A 24,324-nucleotide genomic window follows, 5' to 3' on the forward strand; every position below is an offset into this window, starting at 1 on the left:
TTAGGATGACTGAAACACCCTGGTTCAAAGAGGACCAGACTGACAAAAACTTAAAACTTAAACTTACAGGGATTGGATGAAAGCAGGTGGTGACTCTTAAATATAAAATAACACACACTGACATGTAGAGGCAGGCTTCTACATGCACTAACACTTACAAACACACACATGGTGATGTCAGCGAGTCACTGAGTCTCACTGCAGGATGTCACCTTCACAGTTTTCATATCACCATGGCGACAGCCAGTCTGCATGCCACCAGTGGGTGACTTGGTCTGTCTGACAACTGACTGACTCGTCTTGAAGACCTCTGTGCGTGTTGGTCTTGAAATCTTCCCTTTCTGTAAAACTGTAACATTTATATGGTAAATTCACTTCCTTTATGTGTAAAACAATTTCAGTTCAGAAATATTTTTAAAAACAGAAAACTGTATTTTATTGAGTTAAGGGCAATATTCTTTGTTAGAGTGTGGAGAGCTACCTTTTACCAACTTGTTCCAAGATATTTACTTGTAAACTTTAGAAAACAACTTGAAACTACAGTATTTTACATTTAGACTGAAGATGGGCCACTGAGGTCTGACATTTCCTCTTCCAGTAGTGCATGAGCGAGGAGCAGAGAGGACTTTATAAGGAATGCATGACAGCCCATCAGTGAAAAAGGTGTCATAGTTGGTGTATTTGTGACTAGCACAAGGAAAACTGTCTCGGTTTTATATTTGTCATGTCTGCCACTCAGTCCATCTATCACTCAGTGTCCAGCTGCCACGGTCTAAGGTAATGGGATGTGAATGTAGCAGTGTCTCTCTCCAACATTTTTATCAGGGTGATGTCATCCATTCCCCTGTCTGTCATTTGAGTGACTGTCATAAAAAGCTATCTGTCGGACTGTCTGTATTGTCTATCTGACTGACAACCAGCTAACTCCCCATCTGGTTCATGTCATAGCTTTTATTTTTGAAAGCTTAAGCTGCAAGGTTTAAGAAACTGAATGATGTAGAAAAAAATGTGTGCTCAAAATTGCTTCAGCCCAAAAATATTCAAGTTCACAACCTAGAACAAAATTAAACTGCCAGTGCTTTGTGACATTGCCTCAGACATAAAAAAAGACTTACAGGGATCACATCAGGGTATATATCTGGCCTGAGCAGTGGCATGGCGTTCTGTGCATCTGTCCATCTATCACTTCAGGGTCATCATAAAAGTGCTTGTTGTCTACCTAGATGTCAGTCTGTCATCTCTGGCTCTTTGAGAGCTTTGAGGCAATAGGTTTAGCTCTCACCTACAGAAACCTTTTTACATACTGTGGGTGCTGTACTGTCATCTAAATGCAACAGAGTTTCCGTTACAATCTAAAGAGTTCGGTTTTGTATTCCTATGGCATTGATAGGTAAAATGGGGTTTTACGAGTTCATTATTTGATACTTTACAACTTTAAACAGTCGAAAAGAGTTAATATGTGAAGAAACTGGTCCAAACAGACAAAAGCAAACAAAGGGAAAGCCATATGGAGACATCTAGACTGCAGGAGAAAAGAGGCGTTAAGAGATGAGCAGTGGCTCAGCAGGGTTTCCCGTGCTGGGATTTGAACCTGCTGCTACAGCTTACTGTGATGCCAGTAAGACGTCTAACTGGAAGAATTATGTGCTTATGCAAGACACACGCAGGCTGCTTTAAAAATACTGGACCGCTCTCCCTTTCTGCAGATTTAGGATATGCTTCAGAAAATGTTTCAACATAAAACACTACTGTACTAGGTTTGAAACCAAATGCTAACAGTATGATTAATGTTTTATATATCCATATGACAGTCCTAAATCTTCAGCTACCAACTTCACTGAACACTGGTCAAATGTACTTTAATCACTGCCAAAAAAGAAAGAACAACAAACTGTAAAACTAATTCTCCATCCACTGAATCACGGTCCAAGCTCCAGGGAGTTCACATGAAGTTACCAACCAAAGTCCTTAATAGTTTTGGTGTACCCAAATTGCAGCTTACTCTTAAAACGTTCCACACACAAATTGCTTGCTCCATGACTCATTTTATACCATGTATGTGCCAAACACACAGAATGCAAATAGTTGACATGGAAACACAATAAAGAGGCAAACAGACATTCATATCTGGAGCCCAAATGAAAGAAAAGTTGTATTCTTGTCATTATGTCTAACCATTAGTGATGAGATGATGTTTAAGAAGGCAAAACTGGCATAATTTTGTTAAGGAATCAATTGCCTACTGCAAAAACAACACACAATTTGCAAATGTTTGCATGATTTCATAATATTTGAATTAACTGTTATGGACTGACACACTAGACCTTTTGAACTTGGCAGAGGTTTCTAATTTGCAAAGAAAATAACAATCCCATGTGCTAAGAGTACTACTCACCAGTCAATGCTGTCCAGCTGCTCTTCTTTGTTCCTTAATATTAGTTCACTGCTTAATCTCTCATTCAGATGTTAGCAATGGCAAAACCTTTCTAAAAGTCTTCTCTGCATCTCTCCTCCTCCCTTTGCCTGTCTCTCTATCTCCGTCTGTCTCTATCGAGATATTCCAGACATGTTTCAGGGCTCAGCCAGAGCCAAATATGGGATGAGGGCAGTAAACAAAGACGACGCCTTGCGCTGTCACTGGGCCTGCTGCCCCACTGTACACCTCACACACACTGGTAATGTGTATTCCTTTTTTTGTGGCAAGACACTATGTTTAGTGATTAGTTCCATTTGTTTTAGAAATCAAGGGATCATTATATTCCTAGAACATACGTTGGATCCGCTAACACACAATTCACTATATTACAATATCCGAGTTTAAGTGGTCATTTGCTTGTTGTGCTCAGTACTTTTTCTTTTTGTCAAATTAGAAACTTACAAAACATGCTTTTAATATGCTAAATATGCTGCATGATGCATTTGTAAATAATGCTAAGACCATTTCTATCTCACACCAAATGGCACTGTTAGTGCCACTAGACCAGAACTGGAAAAAAAAGTTCCTTGCATCACTTGAAATGTCTGCTTTAAAACATGTTAGAAGTATTTCTGTCATCCTTGCACACCATCTGCTAGTCTGAAAGATTGAGTGTATGCATTTGAACTGTGGTGGAAGAAGAATAATCATCTTTGATGTTTTATAGCACAAAGCAATCTCAATTCATGCTAGATACCCTGAAAGACCAGATGCTGTCATCATACTAATATCTGATGTTATAATAAGACATACCATGTTTAAACAGCAGCTTTGTTCTTAGCAGTGCAGCAGCTCTATGGCTGCTCAGTGACCCAAACGGTGGCCTTCTGACTATTTTAACCTCTGTGTCGACAGCTGCCACCAGGCTATTAGTGGAGCGAAGGCAAGCTGATAAACACAAGGTGCGCTGCACACACATGTGTTCACAAAGTCCACATAAAAAAAAAACGCAGAAGACCAGAAAAACTTACAAAAAATGTACAAGCATACATAGACCATCATGCAAACAGCTGGACTAATACTCTACCTTTATGAATACACTTCATGTGCCACGCTCAACAACTACATGGGCTCCCCACAAATACTTTAATGATAGCTCAGGATGCCTCTTCTCATGTTCTGCTGAGTGCGTGCATCAGTATGTACATACAACTCTAAGCTGCCTAATCCCACAGGCCCTTTAAAGACACCTGTCTTTCAATGAGCCCTCTTGACTGGAGTTCCAAGGTCGCAGGACTTTTAAAAGTGGCGCCAGGAAGAATAAGTTGAGCCCCAGATGAATTCAGACATCAACATTGAGGATGAAACATTCGTTTAACACCCAGTCAAATAAACAAGTCTGGATTCTTTCAGTGATACCTGATGAGTGACTAGTGTCCACTGTACTGCAGAGTGTAAAAATAGGCCATTCTGTCATGGAGCATATCAGTGTTATTCATGTAGCATCGGTGTGTGTGGTCACCCCATTAACATTCTCAGTGCACGCTAATAATATTTTATGTATGAATTTTTTCCCCCAGTGGTAGTTAATTACTGTTTCCAGGAACAAAATAGACCTCCAAAGTGATTCTTGTTATAAATTACTGTAAATACTTTAAACAGTTCTCCTGCAATTTAATTGAATCTCTTTTTGGCTTCTCATTGTCTCATTGTTGCATCTTCCAGTACTAATATAACCTCCCTGTATGTCCAGTCCATATCAAATGCAGATGCTGTGCTATGGCACTAGCCTCCCCTCAACATCCAGATTGTCACGTCCAAGTGCAAGAGCAAAGGCTGCAATTAGAGAAATGAAGAAACAGGCCGAGAGGTTTTTCCGCTGAGTGCTGAGAACACTGCCATCCATTCAATTAGGATAAAACTTGCAATCTTTGCGGTTCCCACTGACCTTCTTGCAACATAGCAATTACCACAACAGTTCTCGGGGATGTTCATAAAAATGAAATGGATCTTTGCAAAGCTGTAAAAAAAAAATCCCATCTATAAAAGTGGTTGCTGCACCACTATGACTGCCAAGTCCTGACTCAACTGAAGGTGAGTACATCCTCCTATTTGTGCAAATGTCTCAGTGTAACAGCAGTAATCATGTTTCTCATCATCACTGAGAGGATCCAAGGGACTTAGTTACCTTAAGTGGTCAACTATATCTGCACCCTAAAAACTTGAATTTAAAATATTTTATGATGTTATTAATGTTTGATGTTTACTTGATTCCAGAACCTATCTTGTAATCATCTTTGTTGTTCAGTGATCCCCCTTCCATTACTCATTCTGTATATATGCTCTAGTGGACATGTGTATACACATTTATAAAACAGGCAAACTAATATATGCATAGAGGAATAATATTATAATGATGATAACAGCAGAACATAAAGAAGTTAAAGTGATGGCAGAAAAAATGTTGGAGTGTGCCATGACTGTGACATTACAAAAATAATGGATTGCATATATCCAGTAACCAGTAAAACACATTTCAAGATTCAATTAATTTCTTCTAAGAAATTAAATGGAATGTCTCCAAGTTATATTTCTGATCCACTATGCCAAAATGAGCACACTTAGAGTAGGAACTGCAAGAAGTAGGTTTTCTGCAGACCCAAGTATGGATTTGCAGACAGGGGTGATCATGTATCTGCTGTCATGGCACTTGGCACGTTTGACTTTAATGCTCATACTGTATATTCATCAGATTTTTACATTTTACATGGCATGGGTGGCCAGATTTTCTGCACTGCTGCCACAGAAGCAAGGGCAAGCCATCTGATGGAGATGGGTTTGGGCATTTGTGGGACTAGGGACTAGTGGTGTTTCAGGTTACAACCCCCCTGAAGAGGGGACAGCGACTGACGCCCCCTATTTCTGCAGGGGCTATTTAAAGGCCTAATTGGCAGGCTGGGGAAAGATGGTGTGGGGCTTCATGGGCTGCCCTGAGAGAGGAGTAAAGCTGGGTGAGTAGCAGAAGAGCATAAAGATACAGACATGATCTTCTCTTTAGAGTGTGTCAAAGCCACAGATCCTAATGTGTTGTGACACTTTAATTATTGTGTTTTATTGTGAATGTTAATCATGGGTTTGGAAGTTTGGAGCTAACTACAGTGTTCATCTAAACTGGGGGATTTTTGTTTTGTTCATTTGAGAACTAAAATGAACTTTGAATGAATGAGGCTATTATTTTTTTCTTTTCCTATTAATTAGTGTGATATCCCCAAACTAATAAAAATTCATCCTGTAACTAGCGCTGCCTACACATAGATGGGGTAGAGGCCTGCTGAGCCATAGGAACAGGTGATAATGAGCTACTTAATGGCAGGTTAACATACCGTGCTCGTCGTCCACAGTGTCCTCGCAGTGCAGGTTAAAGTTCTCGTATGAGTCCCAGCGGATCAGAGGATCCTGGGTGTTGTAGTCCACAGAAACGCTTGGTCCATTCTCCAAGTGCCCTAGACCTGAGGAGCATATGGCATCATGGGTAACTGAGTCCTCACATAGAGCATAATAACTGTCACATCAAACACGATTGTGCTATTACAAACATGAGAAGCCTCAATTTGGGAAAAGCGATATTTTATTCCTATATAACTGATTGCATAAAGTGAGAAAAATAAGGTGTTCATTACTGTTTCAAGAGCTTTTATGACTGCCAAGATATCAGACCTGATAAAGGAGCATGTTGACTGATAAAAATGGATTTTTACTGTTGTAAAGATTGTGTTTCCCCTTTAAGTGGGTTACCTTTGATTTTTTCTGGTCCATATGAGAAAACAAACTCCACCTTCCCATACTCTGGGAACCTCTCATCTGTACAGAGACATACAGTTTACATTTTTGAAATAGTATATATTGATGTATTTATTTAGTAAAACAACAGACATGGACCCACACAAACACAAACTGTGTGGAGAATAATAGTGAAACACACAAGAAATGCCAAAAAACACAATCACTGATAAGAAGTCTAAGGTTTTTATTTCAGTTAGGGCTCACTGTTTTATGCTTTTACTTGAAGTGAAAAATATATAAAAATAATACAAAAATCTTTTGAAAACAGGATGATAAAAAATATGTTCAGTGTTTTTATGAGTTTGACGGTAAATACTTAACAACTCAAGTTAACCTTCATCAAACTTTGCTGGTCTTCCACGTTTATATTTAATGAATGCTGAGCTGGTTTCACCACCAGAGGACCCTGTTTAATACCAAACTGGGTAATAAAACCCTCTTTCAGCAGAGTGTGGCAATTTTGATGCCACACTAAATAAATAGATACTTTTACACATGTGTCTTTTTCAGATAAAACTGGTAACAATTTTAAAAAATGGTTTCTAGTAAATTTTACTGTTACTCCACACACACACACATTCATAAATGCACAGGCAAACACAGAAAGGCATCTGCTCTTGTGCCAGATATTATGGCTTGAGATCACATTTTGATTAGGCCTGGTCCACACTGCGCTAATGTGAAGCCTCTCTGACATTTGTCTCATTATACTTTATTCTTCTCTCTGATTACAAAATGATACAAGCCACTGTCAAACACACAAACACAGTCCTGCAAAAAAAAAAACCACCCACCCAGAGAGACGTTACCTCTGAAGGTCTCGTCCAATTCGTTCTTCCCGAAAACCACCCCAAGGTCGTGGATGGCACAAGTGTGGAACTGCACCCTAAACACTACGTCTCTTGTTGGGTTTCTGTACCTTTTGTGGTAGCACTTCAGCTATGTTGAATGGGAAAGAGAGAGCTCTGTTGTTGAACACCAGTACGTTAATCAGTGATTAAATTGGTCAAGCAATTTCTCTGGATTCTAAGAGGAAAAAAAAACTAAAAACTAATTACAAGCAATAAATACTCATAAGCTTAAAGGTGAGAGTTTCTATAGTACTTCTATTAAAAAAAGAGAGAAATGAATGAATTTGTTGTTTAAAAGAAGAAGAAATGAGGGCAAAAGAACAAAAAACAGAACAATAAAAGTCAAGGGGATCTAGAAAAGAAAGTTCTTGAATGAAATCATACCAAGATGTCTCCCTTCAGAAGCAGACCGGGTTCAATGGTGATACAGATACTGGTGTTGCTGTCTCCTTGTACATTGCTGTGCGGTAAAAATGACAATTATGATCTGTTAAAATTCCATCACTGGTTAACTCACAGGGTCAGCTTTGCCCTGGATTCAAACACAAACCACAGTGAACTGGAACAAAATGTCCATACTATATTCCTGACGTATAGACTGGTTGCATTGCCTGGTAGATCTTCAGGAAAGGACGGCAGCCTGGGAAGGGAAATATACATGGACACTGAAATATTTCCAAAAACAAAACAAACAAAAAAACCCTGAAAAATCTAAATGCCTCACCTCCTTTGGACTCAAAGTTAGGGATGCCATGCATGATAACATGATGCAGGAAGAGAGGCTTGTTGTTGATTTTTATGTGTCCACACAGAAGGCCGTTGAAGTACTGCACGTACCTGCAGACAAAGGAAAGAGTACAATCAATACTGATTTCAATCTCAAAACTGGTTAAAGCTCTGTCCAATACCACACTATACAGTACTGACTATACAATATGTACTACTGTAGTAGTATTGTTTTAAAATTTTGTAAAAAAAAATAAAAAAATTTACTTCACTGTTAGAACCAACAGGAAATGATACTAGACATGGCAGATGTCAAACTGTGACATCAGACTGTTATATTTAGAAACTTAATAAAAACACATAGAGTCCTTTATGCAGACTCTTACGTTGAATGTCACTGCCTGCATCTCTCTAATACCAACAATAAAACAAAGGCATATAAATGCCCCAGAAGTAATCTATTGCTCTGCTAGAGACCTGCAATGTTGGTGTAATGTTTAACATGTTTTTTTTTTTTTGTTCTTAAAGCCTGATAAGTTAAGGGAATTAAAAAAACAAAACTCGTCAATCTGGAATAAGTAAAGCCAAGTCCATGCTGGCCATTAACATTAGTACTTTCTCTCTTTGGCACCATTATTTGTTTGCTAAATTTCAGGTCAATTTGCCAAATAAATGATAAGTTTATGAATTATGGGTATAAATAAATATTTTGGCCTGGGTGTAGTGCATGGAGACCCAGAATATGCCCAGTAAACATCACAGTAATAAGACATTATACTTTTTTTATTGCATCTGTACAAGCAAGGCTTTTTAGACACACCTTATAATTGAATACATTTTTGATCAAGGGGAAGTTTTCGTCTGATAGTGGAACTAGAAAGAAGGTCACTGCATCACCAAAATCATTAGTCATCCTAGAATCAATGTGAACACCACCACCTAATTTAATGGCAATCAGGTTGATCTTCATGGACACAGAGGGCATTAGACAACTTTTCCTCACACGAGCCCACAGTGAATAAACCCTTATCCTTTGTGGTCACCTATGCTGCCCTTGAGCTCCCACAGCACAACCAGACTCTGACTGTAAAACAGTCTTTATCCACTATGGGAAATGTCAGACTGAACTGTTGTGTACAGAGGCCAGCTGGGGGTCTGTTTAGTTGTTAATGATGATAATGATGATAGTACCAAACCTGACCTTGACCATGGGGTCGACATATGCAGACACCCCCTTGCTCTGCTGTCAGTGGCCAGATGGTTTAGCTTCTCTGAAATTCAATTAGACTGAGCTTGGGCACCATGAAAGCAGCGCTGAGAGGAGGAAGGGCCTTGTAGCTACAGTACCTGTCTAAGTGATACAGTACGAGATGTGATCATTCTGTGTTATAAGAAGCTATGAAATAAAGGTTTTGCATAAATCATTTGATTAATATACTGTAGGCAAGCATTGTGAATGAATAAGGCAACAATGATTGTATATTTTGTGTATTTCAGGCTAGAATGATCTCCAGGTTGTTCTTGTCAGGGCCGCTCGGCGGCCGCTGCCTCTCTTCCTCCTTTCTCTCCTCTGTTCTCTCGACCTGCGGGATTCTGCACCTCAGCTGTGTTGCATTCGTAATTAGCGATTCGTTTGTCGTGCACACATCTGGGGTGCATCCCGCTGATTGACTTCCTCCTTATTTATACCTCTGACAGATGCTCCACCGTTGCCGGAGCATTATTCAAAGTACGTGACAAATGTTATGTTAAAACCGCGTAAATATATGTGTGTGAGAATGCTACGCTGACAGTAACTGTACGTTTTGGCTTGACCTTATCACGTTATTTATGCGTTTTGCAAAACGGTTTTTGTTTTGCTACCTTTTTTCACTTGTCCGTCCTCATCCTCCTGCTCTCCTGGTTGCTGCCTTCTGTTTATCTACTCACTTGCTCGTCCTGGTCTTCTCAATCCCTCTCTACCCTGCCTGGACTGTATAAGCACTTGGACTATATTACGTTGTTTATTTGTTACTTTGTATTTTTCACTGTTACACCACCTGTTTTCACTATCACCTGGGTCTGCACTCTTGAGTCCAACCACAGTTCTCCCTCACCCTTCTGGTGAGGGGGACGCTACCATAACAGTTCTACTAAATTCAAATGAGGTTCTATCAATCAAATGCTGGTTTTAAGGATAATCACTTTATTCGGCCAAGTATGTTACACGCACAAGGAATTTGTTTCTGGTACAGAACCAAGGCAGCCAGTTCACACCAATGGCTCTAACCATTGGGGGCAACTTGGGGGTTCAGTGTCTTGCCCAAGGACACTTCAACATGTGAACTGTGGGCACCCCTCCGGTTGGGAGATGACCGCTCTACCCACTGAGCCACAGTCGCCCCTACCTAACTACTCTTCTAGACTTTGGGCAACTTTGTCATGTCTCATATTCTTATGGGGTGACACTATTTAACCCACTGTCAGCCAGTCCTTTCAGCAGAGGTTCAATTGGGTTACTGTAGTATACTACCAACTCACAACAGGTAATCATTAAATACTGCAATGCTATACAAGCCGCCATAGCAGCAGCAGATTGAGCCCATATCTGTGTCTTTATGTTAATGTCACACATTCCAGACCATAATATTGGCAGACTCCAGGGGCAGAGATAATTATATCCAAAGCAGGAAATAGCAACAGGGCAGAGGGCAAGCCTATAGACCTGTTAGAGAACAGCTGGCTGCCCAATTCACTCACTGAAATGAAGCGATGTCAGGTTCCCTGGTGTCTCCTGCATTTCTTCGTTTATTCCCTTTAACCTCTTCCCTGCTTCTTTTCAAGAAGCTCAGATCAAGAATCCTGACTCCACAGGTGAAGAAAGACTGTGAGGGAGTCAAGCTTTAAGCAGTTGCCCATCTGATGCAGAGGGAGCTAATAATATGGAAGAAGCAGGTTTATAACTTAAAGAATAGTGGCTCAGAAGACAGTCCCCCTTGAGTGAGCTGCATTCAAAATAATAAATTGTTTAAATATCTTAAAACCATTCTTGATTAGTTGCTCTGCTTTGGGAATTACTCTGCTGTTTTGCCTTCTATTCATGGAAAATATATTATCTCAAAATATTTAATGCTAAAAGTGGAGAAGCAGTGGAGGAAAATATGATTTAATATGCTTAAAAGACAGGAAGGTGCTGCTACCAAGCCCTGCAGCATCCCCAGACATACAATGGAATCCATTAGACAGACAAGATACATCACTTCTCTCCATGCTGTGATATTTATGCACACTTATCCCGATTACAAATAAATTAGAGATAAACAGGAGCAAAAAGGAAAGAATTTCCTCTGTAAAATGTTTCTAAAACAAAATGGGAGCGCTAGCTGGGTCACAACACATCCAACCATTACCTAAACCCTAGTGGCTGTCCAATCGTAGCTTAGTAACCATAATTAGGCAGGGAGGCCTCATGTTCAGGCCATGTGTGTGAGGCCGTAGTAAGAGAGATGCTCTGTATGTCAACAGTTTGATTTTTCTTTCTTTTTACCTTCTGCAAAACTAAATAGGCAAGAGCAAAAGTATAATGAGTACTAGCTGTCTGCTCTAGAGTATGGATTACTACCAACAACAGGAGCCTTACTACACTTCCAAGGCCAAGGAGCATTTCAGGTTACATTATTAAAGGACAGTTTATAGTGAGTAATCTACTTCTGGGTGCCCCAGAAACAAAACATATACTGTATATAATGTTACTTATTTTGCTCTTTATGTTTTGAAGAAGGCATGTTAGTGCAGAAAATATTCAGCTTATGGAATAAAGTGAGGCAAAAATGCTCCTGCCCCTTCGTAAATGTTTTTTCTTGTTTGCTCTCTATAGGTACTGAGATGTCTTGTGCAGTGAGCACACCAGCCTGCATTTGCAGGTATAGTATAGTAAACAGTGTCACACTCAAAGCTTCAAGCAGAGGTCAGCAAACAGGAAGACAGGTAGTAACTAACCTTCTCTGTGATGGCTGACCTACAGGAAGTGCTTTGTCCTCGTAGAAGCGCCTCATGGCAAACCTGTCCAATGCCTGGTCAGCACTGCATGACACAAAACCAGACAGGCATTGTTGCAGCTTGTTATTTCTTTAACTTACAGTACATATCAGGGTAGACAGAAATATCCCCTGGCCTTCATCATTTAGCTTTAAATCCTCTGGGCTGTTCCACTTATAAACATCTGGTTTTATTATAGAATTGTGACATTTTTGGAGTGTTTCTCAAGACAGCTAGAAAAAACCCCAGCCAGGATGGAGTGTTTTGCAACAATAATCACATCAGTGTTTAATTTAAAAGGCGGCTTAAATCCCAGACCTTGAAGACCAACTGTTTTGGATTGGCACTACAGTACTTACAAAACCTTGTAAAAAGAGGATTTAAGGTAGCTAAATTCAATTTTTTTAATACTGACAGCTAAAAATCTTCACCTTTGTTGACTGATCTCTTCATTTAGGTGTTTTACAGATAATGACAATGTAGTTGCTGCTTCTTATCATGACATGTTTGATACCTTGCAGATATGTTGCTGTAGTGCATGTAGGCAGCCACCACCACACCGGTTCGACCTCGGTTCCCCTGTGACACAGAAGCAGAAAGACAAAAGAAATATTTCTAAGTAACATGATTTAAAGGTTAAATGTGAATGATTCACAGGAGTATTTGATAAAGGAATTTCCAAGAGATCAAGGATTTCTGTCATAAACATAGAGAACCAATAACAAATAAATCAGGAACAAATAAATCCTCAGAAGTTATACATAAATGCACAGATTACATTTGAAAACCCAAAAGCTGTAAGTATTTCAAAAGTAAAACAGGAAAGCTGGAAAATGTTTTCCTCTTTGTCTTATCTTCATCTGGACAGCATGTGCAAATGCTTGTTTAGACTGATTGTATAACCATAAGATGAATGACTACAAGAATTTATATTGTTTTAATGAGATCAACAGCCAAATACCATATGAAATATATAAACAACAGGCAGTAGTTCTTTCACAATAACAGACTGGTTTTCTTTCACATTCTGATCAGCTGTGTATTGGTCATTACTGTTATACCTTGTTGTGTAGTACAACCACATTGTGTGGGTCTCCACTGAGCCATGTGTCGATGGCCTTGCACATGCTGCAGATTTTGTCCAGTGCAGGTGCATGGTGGTCTGGCCAGCTAAACTCCAGAACCTGGGGAGGATCATTCAGACCAAAAGTTTGTATTTTTCATCTTTGTGGTTTCTTTTCTCTTAAATACGAGGGCACCTAACAGATGCGCCTGGTTCCAAAACAATAAAATGATCTAGCTGCTGAGGCTGCTGTACCTTGTGATTTAATTTTGATAAGTCATTCCTCCGCTCGCTCAGGTTGAGCATCTGAAATCAGAAAAAGTAAATAGTTTTCTGAAAACTTAAAAAAATAACAGAACACAGCTTTTTCAGTTCAAAGTTGTGTAAACAGGAAACAAAAAATGAGATATGAAGTCCAGTGTCTTGGATTCAGTGGGGAGTATCTCACCAGATAGTGTTCGCCATGTTTGGACCGCAGCATCGTCGCCACCTCCTTGAGGTTGGCGGTGTAGCTGTGCTCCTCGGCGCTGGAGGGGAAAGAGACAGAGATGATCCTCTCCGTGATGTAGACCAGGTCCACCTCATAGCCCTCCTCCATGGCCTGAACCACACTCTGACTTCTAGAGAGGCAGAAGAAGCAAGAAGGTGTTCATCAAGTGCTTTTCTATCTCAGTGGGTGGGTGGGTTCATGGTCAAACTTAACATTTCTGAGCTTGACAGCAGAGGTTCAAATGTTGTGTTGGTGAACCCCTACCCTGCTCCTCTTGACCCTGATATCTGGGTCCTGATTTCCCATAGGATTGATTTGTAAAAGCTAGGTGTTATACTGCCAACAACACTTTGCTGTTCCAAAAATAAAGCCTCTTTGCATTTATTTTGAAATCATTTGGTGTCTATATAAAATAAAACAGTAACTCACTCAAATTACTGAAATCAGTCAGCTAGCTTTAAGGTGGTGTAAAGACTTGATAATTATGGACTGACTTATCCAAGTATGCACTTATTTGATGATTTGCAGGTCAAAAGGCAAACTTAACTGAAACGTGAGTTCAGAAAATTTTAGGACATCTTTTTAAATGACCATATTTAAATATGTACCAGGTCCTAACCAAACATAAAGTACAGTTCTTTACATGCTGTTGAAAGAGCATGAGCATAGCCTCCTAGATGTCTTCCACTCAACAGGATCAGTACAGGACAACTGTGGAGAGTGAAAGCTTTGACTGTTTTACCTTTTAAACACAGAAGTCACCCCAGTTTAACTGAACATACAGTACAGTAAGAGTCACGATCACTAGCTTTATATGTAACTGAATTTTCTGTGATTATTACCATTGCCAACACTGCTGCCAAGCTCTTTTTAACAGTTGTTTTGAGTACACTTCTAAAACCACAGTATCTGATCAGGGACTAGCAACAGAGTTCACTGCAAACATCGACCTGATCAAATGTAAACTCCTGAAGCTCGCGCTTATATATTTCCTGGAACGGAAGAGATTTAGAGCCCTTTGCTTGCTGTTGACATGACCTCTGTTGTTATTATTCAGCCTATTATACTGTCCAAACAGCAGTCACATTTATTGGCCAGTGAGCATTCTGTAAAGCTACGCATGAGAAACAGCCATGTATGAAGAATAATAGTCAACAGAGTTTGGAATGAAATTTTACATTCCTAGAAAAAAATCTCAAACATCCAGCATAAAAAACTGCTCTTTGATGTCCAATGAAAAATAAAATCAAGTTGGAGATCCCAGTGGAGCTAAGGGACTTACTTCTTAAGAAAGGTAGCAAAGTGCATTTCATTTTTGTCCCAACAGTCATTTAGTAACCACAGAAGTAACACTTCTTTGCCTTTGTTTTTATATGTTATGGAATCAAAAGAAAATTTAAAACTGAACAAAAATGATCCCTAGAACATTTTCTCTCATGCTGGTTATGCTAATGAAGTGTGTAGTGGATGCAACATGAATGTCTGACAACACTGTCTTACCGTGATTGTTTTCGCCTTATCTCCACACTCTTGCAGGACCTTGTAGATCCCTGTAAAGCGCACGTGTACACACACACGCACATATGCAGAGGGTGAGGGTGAGGGAGAGCGATTCATACATGTAAGCATACTGGTAATGATGATGATGTTACTGAATTACAATCTGACATAACATATTAGGGAAAAGTCACATCACAGAAGCAGAACCGAAACCATTCTGGAAAAAGAGAAAGACAGAGAGGAAAAAGAGGAAGAGAAAGATAAAAAGCAGCAGAGAAGGTGAATAATAAAAAGTATAGGAAGTCACAGAAGGGAAGGGGGAGTGATAAGTATGAGTAAAACAAACAAAATAAAAAGCAAAAAGTGTAGAAATCCAAAGAAAATGTAGGTGATGAAGAAGATAAGTAAAAGAAAAAAGGAATACATACAAATTTGAATGGATGGTGAAACAGGAGAAGACAAGGAAAGAAGAACAAGAGAAATAGGGGATTAAAAAGAAGATGAAAGGGACATAATGACAAAATGTCAACTACAATGGATTTTCTGTAGAAGCAGAATAAGAGGCAACAGAAGAAATAGAGGATGTAAGTAAAAAAAAAGAAGGAGAACAAACTAAGGAAAGGAAAAAGGAAAGGTTGAAGGGTGAGGAAGAGAAAAGGAAATCTCAATACATAGTGTGTTAGAGAAGAAATCCATGAAGCATTACAAAAAGATAGGGCAGTTGAATTTATCTTTACAAACATCCTGTGAAAACCTTTGCTTTTGCCCACAATGTCATTAAGAGCAAGCGTCAGCTTCACTGGTCACGTGGGTGAGCAAGAAGGGCCTCTAGTGAGGTTAAACACACAGCCCAGTGCTATCCACTGAAGGGCTTCACAAACGAAGCTGATCCCACCCCTAAGAGCCACAACGGGAAGCACAACTCTCAGTGATTTGACAGGAACCAGATGTTAGGCAGGCCACAGATACGAGGTTTTGGAAAATGAAATGACCTGTTCACAGGGGTGTTACACTGGTGGTACATTTGACATCGCAGGAACAATTTGTTGTCTTGTAGCGACACAGGTGCATGACGCAGTCAGTGCAGCATGTAAAGTGCATTTAAATGCAATTTGAAAATTAAAAAGGCCAGTTTCACAGTTGAAGGCTAACAATGCCAATCATTTCCTCTACAGTCAAAAAAGCAAAAAAGTAGCAATTTTAGAAATACATTTAATAAAAAAAGAAAAAAGGTCTGCTAAGGAAGACCATGTCATTTGATTGAAAGCTTGTAATAGAGTTTTGTCAACTAAAAATCACAAATTTTAAACAAGAGATAACACATTTAAAATTTCACTGTGAAAAAGTACAACCTAAAGATAGGTCAGTCCAATCTGTGTTGGACTGACCTATCTTGCTGAACAAGAAATCCAGTGCTCAACCTCCAGGGTGAACACAAGTGGGTAAAATGCCTATGAATGGATCTGCCCAGTGGCATGTTTTAGCAAATTACTACTTCTATATGTTTAACTAATTCAATTTTTGAAAAAAGCAACAACTCACTAGTTTGCCAGTTTAGGCTTATATATTCCAGGCAAAATTTAGGATTGCATATTCATTGTTATAATTCTCAGAGCATCATCTGTGAGCACAACTGCAACCATCATGTGTGACAATAAAATGCTCCTGTTCAGTCCTCATGATAGAAAAGACATACAATTCTGTGCTGTATGCTATAAATGAACAGCATGTTTCCGCTGGTCTGCTGCACGTACAGTATACAGTATTTGACCTTAATTATCCACAGTATGAAACAACAGATTAAAAAGCATACATATTTCTCTCTTCTATCTTTTTATCTTCCTTTTGGTTTAAGCAGCAAAACGGTTAGTCTGTACAACTGTTGATAGTGGATGTAATCATTTATTTTCTTTGTACTGTATTCTTTGTATGCAGTCATACAAATTGATTTTTTGTCTGACAACATTAGTTTTGACTTGCAGTGTCTGGAGCTTACATGCTTGGCATGTATCTACTCCTTCTCTGTCCTCTTCTGAGCCAGACATTAATTTAAAAAATCCCCACAGTACATTGGATGACCCCGAACAAGCTTGACTCAATTATGGTCACAATGGGATGTGTCAACTCAAAACCACCATGGATGCACTGCATCCCATAAGAACTAACCAAATAAACATTCCATAAGACACCATCTTACCCCATCAACCTACTCATCTCCCTCACATTTCCTGTTAGTGTGAAGGTGGAAAAAGAATTAATCTCCACACAAGCTGGTGTACACAGGAAAATCTGTGTTTATAATCTGAATCTGAGTCACCGCTGACTTCCACTGCTGATATAAATATTCAGGCAACAACTGACGCAAACACTGACTCATGTCTGTGACTCACAAAAGAGAGATGAGAAAAAACATGCTTCTGGTTTCATGAAAAGGAATATGAGTGCTGTTTATAATCTAAAAATATTTTACAGAAGCTAAGAAAGTTTTTCCTTTGTGACTTCTTTTTACTTTTTGCATCAGTAGTGGCTCTGTCCTCTGTGTTTTTTTTTTTTTTTTTTGAGTGTTTCCATTGCGTGACTGAACACGCCCCCAGCATGAGCCACACACGAGATGTTACGCTCTGCCCACACCCTGCATGGTTTAGCCATGTCAAGCTAAACATGCATACTTAGTTTTGAGCCAGATCTTGGCAGCAGCTTCTGGCACAGATGCAGTACATATTTGCAGTGAACTAGCAGTAACAGATGTCACAGCAGTTTTTCTCATTTTGAAAGGTATGTACCAAATATTTCTTCAGACTGGCACAAAACAGAGAACGCACTCTTTTAGCTCAGGGCATCTGGTTGCATGTAGCCTGGAATAAGTGGAGACTTTTATTTAATTATAGTTAATTAATAAAGCAATACAATCAACAAATTACTTATTCATGCATGAAAAAAGCATTTAATTATTAAATAAAGTCCCTTAATCTGTTCTTTAATAACACGGATGTGCATCAGCTCTGATTGGCTAGCTGTTGTGTATTACCTTGCAAGCACAGGCTAAATCTGACTTTAGAATCATAGCTTTAATTATTAATTTAATTACTGAATAGCTAATTACGCATTAAGTAAATTGAATACTGACGAAGCCCATCTAAACTGCACAAACAGCATGGGTTGCAAGTTGACATACAGTAAGAATAGGCTGCTATGGTGAAACAAGAAAACCAGTTTTGTGGATTTCAGTTTGTACATGGGAGTGTTTTTATGTTAAAAAAGTCCCTTCCCAAGCTGTTTCCACAAATCTGAAAACTCAGAATTCTCTAAAATATCACTGTCTGCTGTAGCAGTAAGATTTACCTTAACTCAAACTAAGGGATTTTGTGCCAATCCATGAAAAACAGCCCAGACTACAACAACAGCATTTGTGAATGAACAGCTTTTAAAGCATGCGTCCTTGGCATTGTTACTTGTAAAGTAGACATGCTACTTACCGGTGTATCTACATGCTTTAATGGCAACTGAGGAGTGGGAGGCTGGAGAGAGAAGTGAGAGCCAACGAGTTAGTTATTGTTTCTTTCACGCCAAGGAAGAAACAACATGGCAAGCAAAAGGATGAGAAAGAGAAAAGAGAGAGAGAGAGAGAGTACTTCTGTTTATAGACCTTTCTATTCTTTCCTGTCTAGGTGATGGTGATACACCAGGCACTATGATTCATTATATTAACCTTGAGAAAAACACTGTGCCACTTTGTTACACATCCTATGAAGATGCCTCATGGAATGAGATTTGAAAACATTCTAAAACTTAAATAAATACATTAGGGGAAAAAACTGACCAATGTCATGTAATGGTTTTAAACAAAGGAAGAGGACTGAGACATACAATATAAGGAAAGGCTCTAAATTAAAGTACCTTTAAGCACGACTGTCACTGTTTGGCTTGATGGTAAATGTTTAAACTTGAATGTATCATTTGTTAAGACACAAAAACAAAATATAATATAAAGGTATCTGGTAAAAAAGTGGTGCTGTACATGTGTCTTTCTAGTAAAGGAGAGAGCAACAGACAGAAGATTTTAATGATTATAATTTTTTTTCTTGTTTTCTTGCTAGTTTAATTGTGCTTTCTGGAAAAAAAAACTTGACATACAAGCACATAAATTGGTTTAAAATAACCCCTCTCTCTCTCTGAAATTGTGTTGCTGAAAGAAAGAAAGTAAGTGAGAACACAAAAGAAAGGATGTGACACATGAATATACCCACAGCCTGACACTGATCCATGTGTTAAGGAAAATCTCTTAACTGAACTAAGTACAGTGTCTCAGACTGACGTGAGCTCTATAAACAAAACCAGGGACTGTTTAACAAATGGCAACAGTTATTTAAAAAGGCCAGCATCCAAAGTAAATAAGTGAAAAGCTGCACAGCTTGGAACATTCCTATTTTGGTCATATCACTGGTGGTTAATCTTGAAAATATAAAACTAAACTGATGGCACCACTGTTTATTTGACTACAGAAAACTGACTAGAAATCAGAAGAATGATCAAATTGCTATTTCTGCTGGTTTTCTAATCACCATCCACAATTTGCTGAGCACGCACTTTCTATGAAAGTAAATGAATTTGGTTCCATTTCAAGCTCATTAAAGTGAAAATGACTCAAGCCACAGTGTCGCAGTGAATAAATCACTGTTCAAGGGAAATTAGTGCTTTGACTGCAGCTCAGTATATGTCCTCTTACACTGAGGGCAGCATTTAAAAAGCATCTTGAAAGTGTTCAGACCCAATCAGTGATTGGCCAGACTGTAGATCATTTTCAACATGTGGCTAAATTTGGTGTCTTGTTTGAGTTGTACAGACAGGATTTTCCTTTGAGGAAAGGGAGGAAACTCTTATTGACCTCTGACCTCCAGCGACAACCTCACATTTCTCTATGTGTGGCTCTTCCACAATGCCAGGAAGGCTTATAGCATTATAAAGAGGATTTCAGAGGTCAACAAGATCTTTAAACATTTCCTTGATGGTCTCATTTGTGCACAAAATCACACACATACAGCACGACAGAGACACATTACACTCACCAGCTCATAGTTGGTAGCTGTCTGACATGATGTAGTGACCTGCAGAAGAAGAAACAAATAGGATGAGAGAAGAAATGTATTCTTACCTACATAAGACTGTTAATATACTGTATGTGATTTGACCTTTAACTGGAACACATAAAAAATAAATGTGGAGAAGTGAAAAGAGGTACAATTCAACAAAATGACTTATGACTAAAGAGTAAAAAATGACCACACAGTGGAGGCTCTGAACAGTTCTTTCAGAACAAGACTGCTACATCCCCAGTGCAAGAAGGAGCGTTACCGTAGGTTGTTCCTCCCCACAAGCAATCAGGCTGTACAATACATCAATGCAGTGATAAGCTAGGTGAAAGTATGAGGGACTATGCAATGGTAAACATTGCAATACTCAAATCCTGGGGTAAAATGCATGGTTAATATGTACATATGCAAATTTTGTTCTTGATTTTTCTCTTGAATAATTAATGCAGTCTTAAAATCTGGAATTTATTTATCAAGATATGTGTGTGGTGATTGTTTCTCATGGTGTTATGTTGTTTGTTCTCTATTGCTGCTTAAACTGAAATTCCCCCATTGAGGGATCAATAAAGTTCCTACCTACCTACCTAAAGGAGACAAACTAGTAGCAACTTCTTATTTCTAAAGTATTTTAGGACTGTGTTTTAAAGCACTACTGTATTTTTGTTAAGAGTTTATTCAGAATACTTGAGTGTTCCCCAAATTGCTCTCAACAGTACAGAAACAACTACAGCTTAGAAAAAAAAGGACAAGGTTTTTGATTGTTTATCTGCATGGGAAACATGGTAGGCCCATTCCATACAAAATCACATTAGGGATCAAATTACACAGACAGAAAATGTTTCCTGTAAAAGCCTGAAAACAATATTTAACTATGAACTATGGTAAACATTACACAGCAGCTTTATTTGTCATGATTCTGTTCCGCCTGTTTCCGGTTGCATGCTTTTGTTTTGGCATAACTTCCTGTTTAGCCATAGCTCAGTTACAGGCTTTTTACTTCAATCAGTACTCCATTATTTTCACCCCGATATAAGCAGCTTTCCCTCCACCGGAAAGCTGCCAGATTGTCCTAGGCCCCAGCTTTGATTTTCCAGCGATTATTCTTGTGCATGACTCTCTTGTTCTGACCCCGGGTTGCTTTTGACCACCGTTCTTTGCCTTATCCCCCCCTTATTCTGTTAGCCTGCTGTGTACCAACCCTCGGATATCTCTAGTGATGTCCAATTGACACCATGACACCTGTATCGAACCACTTCATCATTTGTATTCGAGTATTGGTTCATTCATTCAAAGGTTCGGTTTAGTGCCATCTGGTGGTGAAATAGTATGCAGCAGAACAATGAATTATGTGATGGATGTGAAAACGTTTGTAAAGATTGATCGGTCAGTCGGTCGAGTCTATGAGCTTATGTAGTGTAGTAGGTGGGAGAAGGCGTGCTTGGGGAATCAGAGGATGTGCTAGGATGTAATATGTGTGTATGTAACTAGGACAGGGTGTGAATAAATACAAGGGATGAAGAATCAATAATTTTTACTCCTAGCTGGCTCCATGGTGATCACACACCAGCAGCAATGATCATACCGACAGCAACTACGCACGCACCTACTACGCCAACAAACCCACATGTTGCACATCATCTTGGGTGGCTTTATAATACCCTACGCCTATGCACCTGCTGACATGCGCAGTGAGATCTCACGTTGTCATCATATCAATGGTCTGAACCGGTCACAGGAGTCACTCAGGCCAGCCATTTCTGTGTCGGACGTCATCAGTCACGTGTCTTTTCGGCAACGATACAACCCTCTACGCAGTGTTTCAGGGGAGATCCCTCTCTCGGCTTGACTCATTTATCAAGGCCTCGGTGTCAGATGGCCATCACTAGATATCTCCTCTCTGACCTGGCGATTGTGGACCCCTCGGATGTGTGTGTTTGCCAGCGTTGACCTTGGATTGTAGTAGTGACCTCATTTGGATTCTGGACTTTTGTTCCGTTTGTTTTGTGTTGCTAGTAAAGAATCTATACTTTACCTGTGTTCGTCTGGCGTTATAATTGAGTTCACCCTCGACATCATCGACAGCTTTACACGCCGACCCTGACAGTACAATCTGGCCAACATGAACTCAGCCAGAGAGCAGGACCAAGACTGGCGGGCCCATATGGAACAAGCCCTAACTATCCAGGGGGCTGCCCTTGGCCAGAGTCGGACCGAACTGCACTGTCTGACTCACGAGGAGGCTGGCAGCACCGAGGACTGGGGGACTGTGACCAAGGGGACTGGAACCACTCATGGACCTGGTCACTCGACTTGACGAGAGACACTGGGAGTGCCAGTCTGAACACCACCGGGGATCATCGTACGCTAGTGCTGGCACCTCATCGGACCCTTTGGAGCCTATGCAGCTTGGGGGATCCAGACTAACCCCAAAGGAATGGGAGTGCAGGTTTATACAAAACCTTTTGTTTATATTGTGGTGGTTCAGGACACCGGGCAATCTCGCGTCCATTAAAAGAACAAGGCTCAGTGTGAACGGGAGGGCGCTGCTGAGCCTAATATGACAGGGATAACCTCCCCTCGCCCGATTGTACAGGCGGTTCTTTCTGTTGGTACACATGATGTTAAGGTGCCAGTATTCATTGATTCCGGGTCTGACGCTAGTTTCATGGACCTGTCATTTATTCAGAGATATGAGATACCCCTCTGTACTGTAGATCCTGCCCTCATGGTTCATTCACTCAACAAGTTTTTGCACCGTGTCACATCACAGTCTGTGTCACTCACTCTGACCATTGATAACCATGTTGAAATGATACAGTTTCTGGTCATGTGGTCACCACATCATTTGGTGGTGTTAGGGTATCCCTGGCTGGTAAAACATGGGGGACAGGGTGAGTGGTGGAGTGGCCAGCACAATGTGCGAAAACTTGTCTGCAGTTCAACAACTGATTGAGAATGCAGAGACATTAGATGTAATACCAGATCTGGACAAAGTGCCGTCTGAACATTATGAATTACGTCAAGTGTTTAACAAGACCTGTGCCACTTCTCTGCCTACACATAGACCTTATGAGTGTGCTATTGACTTGTTGCCAGGTACTATGCCCCCTAGGGGTTGTCTGTTTTCTTTATCTGTCCCTGAGCAAAAAGCCATGACAGACTATATTACTGAGGCTCAGAGGGCGGGATTGATTCATCCCTCCTCCTCCCCGGCTGGGGTGGGGTTTTTCTTTGTAGGGAAGGTCTTGGACCCTGCTTTGACTATTGAGGATTAAACAAGATTACTGTTAAGAACAGATATCCCTTGCCACTCATGTCTTCTGCTTTTGAACTACTCCATGACGCACAAGTGTTCACCAAACTGGATTTAAGAAACGCCTATCATCTGGTGTGCCTAAAAGAGGGCGATGAGTGGAAGACTGCTTTTAACACCCCCTCTGGACACTATGAGTATCTGGTCATGCCGTTCGGCCTCATGAATGCACCAGCGGTCTTTCAGAATCTTATCAATGAGGTGCTGGGTTGTCAGGATCGACACGTGAAGCTGCTGAAAATGTTGTGGTGAACTCAATTAAATGGCCAGATGAGGATGTGTGAAACAAAATCATCTCTTTATTAAGAGTACTAATGCTGAACAGAAAAACAAGACAAGACATGGTGTAACACACAACGCACTTATGGGTTGAGAATACAGTCCGTGGTCAGAGCCAGCAAACACATACATCCAAGGGAATCCAAAGTTCATAGACCAAAGGGGAAGTCCGATAATTCATACACAGGGCAGCAGTCCGACACAAGAGGGCAAGGCAGAACAGAATTATCAAAGTAAACGTTCCAGGTCAAAACACAAAATATCAAAACCAAGAACCGCTGGACAGTCAGAGCTGGAGTCTAGAACAATCTGGCAGGGGAATGGTGGGGGAAGGCTGCTTATAATGCGGTGAAAACAGGTGTAAACAATAAGGAGCAGGTGAAACAAATGTGGGCGATGATGAAAGTAAAAAGACCAAAACTGTGGTGAAGCAAAATGGGAAGTAATGTCAAAATAAAAGCACGACAGGAAGCAAGAAACCGAATCATGACACTGGGTGACATGCTGAACAAGTTTGTTTGTATATTTAGATGACATTCTCATTTTTTTCATCTTCTGCATCCAAGCATGTTGCTCATGTTCCTGGGGTTTGTGATTTCCACAGGTCACATCCAGATGGATCCTGCTAAGGTCCAAGCAGTAGCAGCATGGCCCACACCTACCTCCCGTCAGCAAGCACAACGATTTCTGGGGTTTGCCAACTTGTACAGGAAGCTCATCAGGAACTACAGTTCCA

The 24,324-nt window shown here is 40.0% G+C and overlaps 1 protein-coding gene across 1 annotated transcript in view; it reads right to left on the reverse strand.

Annotated features, from left to right (window-relative positions):
* The window catches only part of tns1a (tensin 1a), a 97,104-nt gene that overhangs the window by 21,400 nt on the left and 51,380 nt on the right, over nucleotides 1-24,324 (reverse strand). Inside the window, exons 4-17 of the mRNA XM_020615283.1 lie at nucleotides 19,973-20,011; nucleotides 18,383-18,424; nucleotides 14,907-14,956; nucleotides 13,365-13,536; nucleotides 13,172-13,222; nucleotides 12,915-13,037; nucleotides 12,368-12,432; nucleotides 11,815-11,898; nucleotides 7,835-7,947; nucleotides 7,690-7,750; nucleotides 7,495-7,570; nucleotides 7,069-7,198; nucleotides 6,212-6,277; nucleotides 5,800-5,925 (exon numbers count right to left, since the gene is read on the reverse strand). Of these exons, the coding sequence (XP_020470939.1) occupies nucleotides 5,800-5,925; nucleotides 6,212-6,277; nucleotides 7,069-7,198; nucleotides 7,495-7,570; nucleotides 7,690-7,750; nucleotides 7,835-7,947; nucleotides 11,815-11,898; nucleotides 12,368-12,432; nucleotides 12,915-13,037; nucleotides 13,172-13,222; nucleotides 13,365-13,536; nucleotides 14,907-14,956; nucleotides 18,383-18,424; nucleotides 19,973-20,011 (1,198 nt within the window). The remainder of the gene's footprint in view (nucleotides 1-5,799; nucleotides 5,926-6,211; nucleotides 6,278-7,068; nucleotides 7,199-7,494; nucleotides 7,571-7,689; nucleotides 7,751-7,834; nucleotides 7,948-11,814; nucleotides 11,899-12,367; nucleotides 12,433-12,914; nucleotides 13,038-13,171; nucleotides 13,223-13,364; nucleotides 13,537-14,906; nucleotides 14,957-18,382; nucleotides 18,425-19,972; nucleotides 20,012-24,324) is intronic.

The sequence above is a fragment of the Monopterus albus genome, unplaced genomic scaffold, assembly GCF_001952655.1.
Source record: "Monopterus albus unplaced genomic scaffold, M_albus_1.0 scaffold161.1, whole genome shotgun sequence".
NCBI classification, from domain to species: domain Eukaryota; kingdom Metazoa; phylum Chordata; class Actinopteri; order Synbranchiformes; family Synbranchidae; genus Monopterus; species Monopterus albus.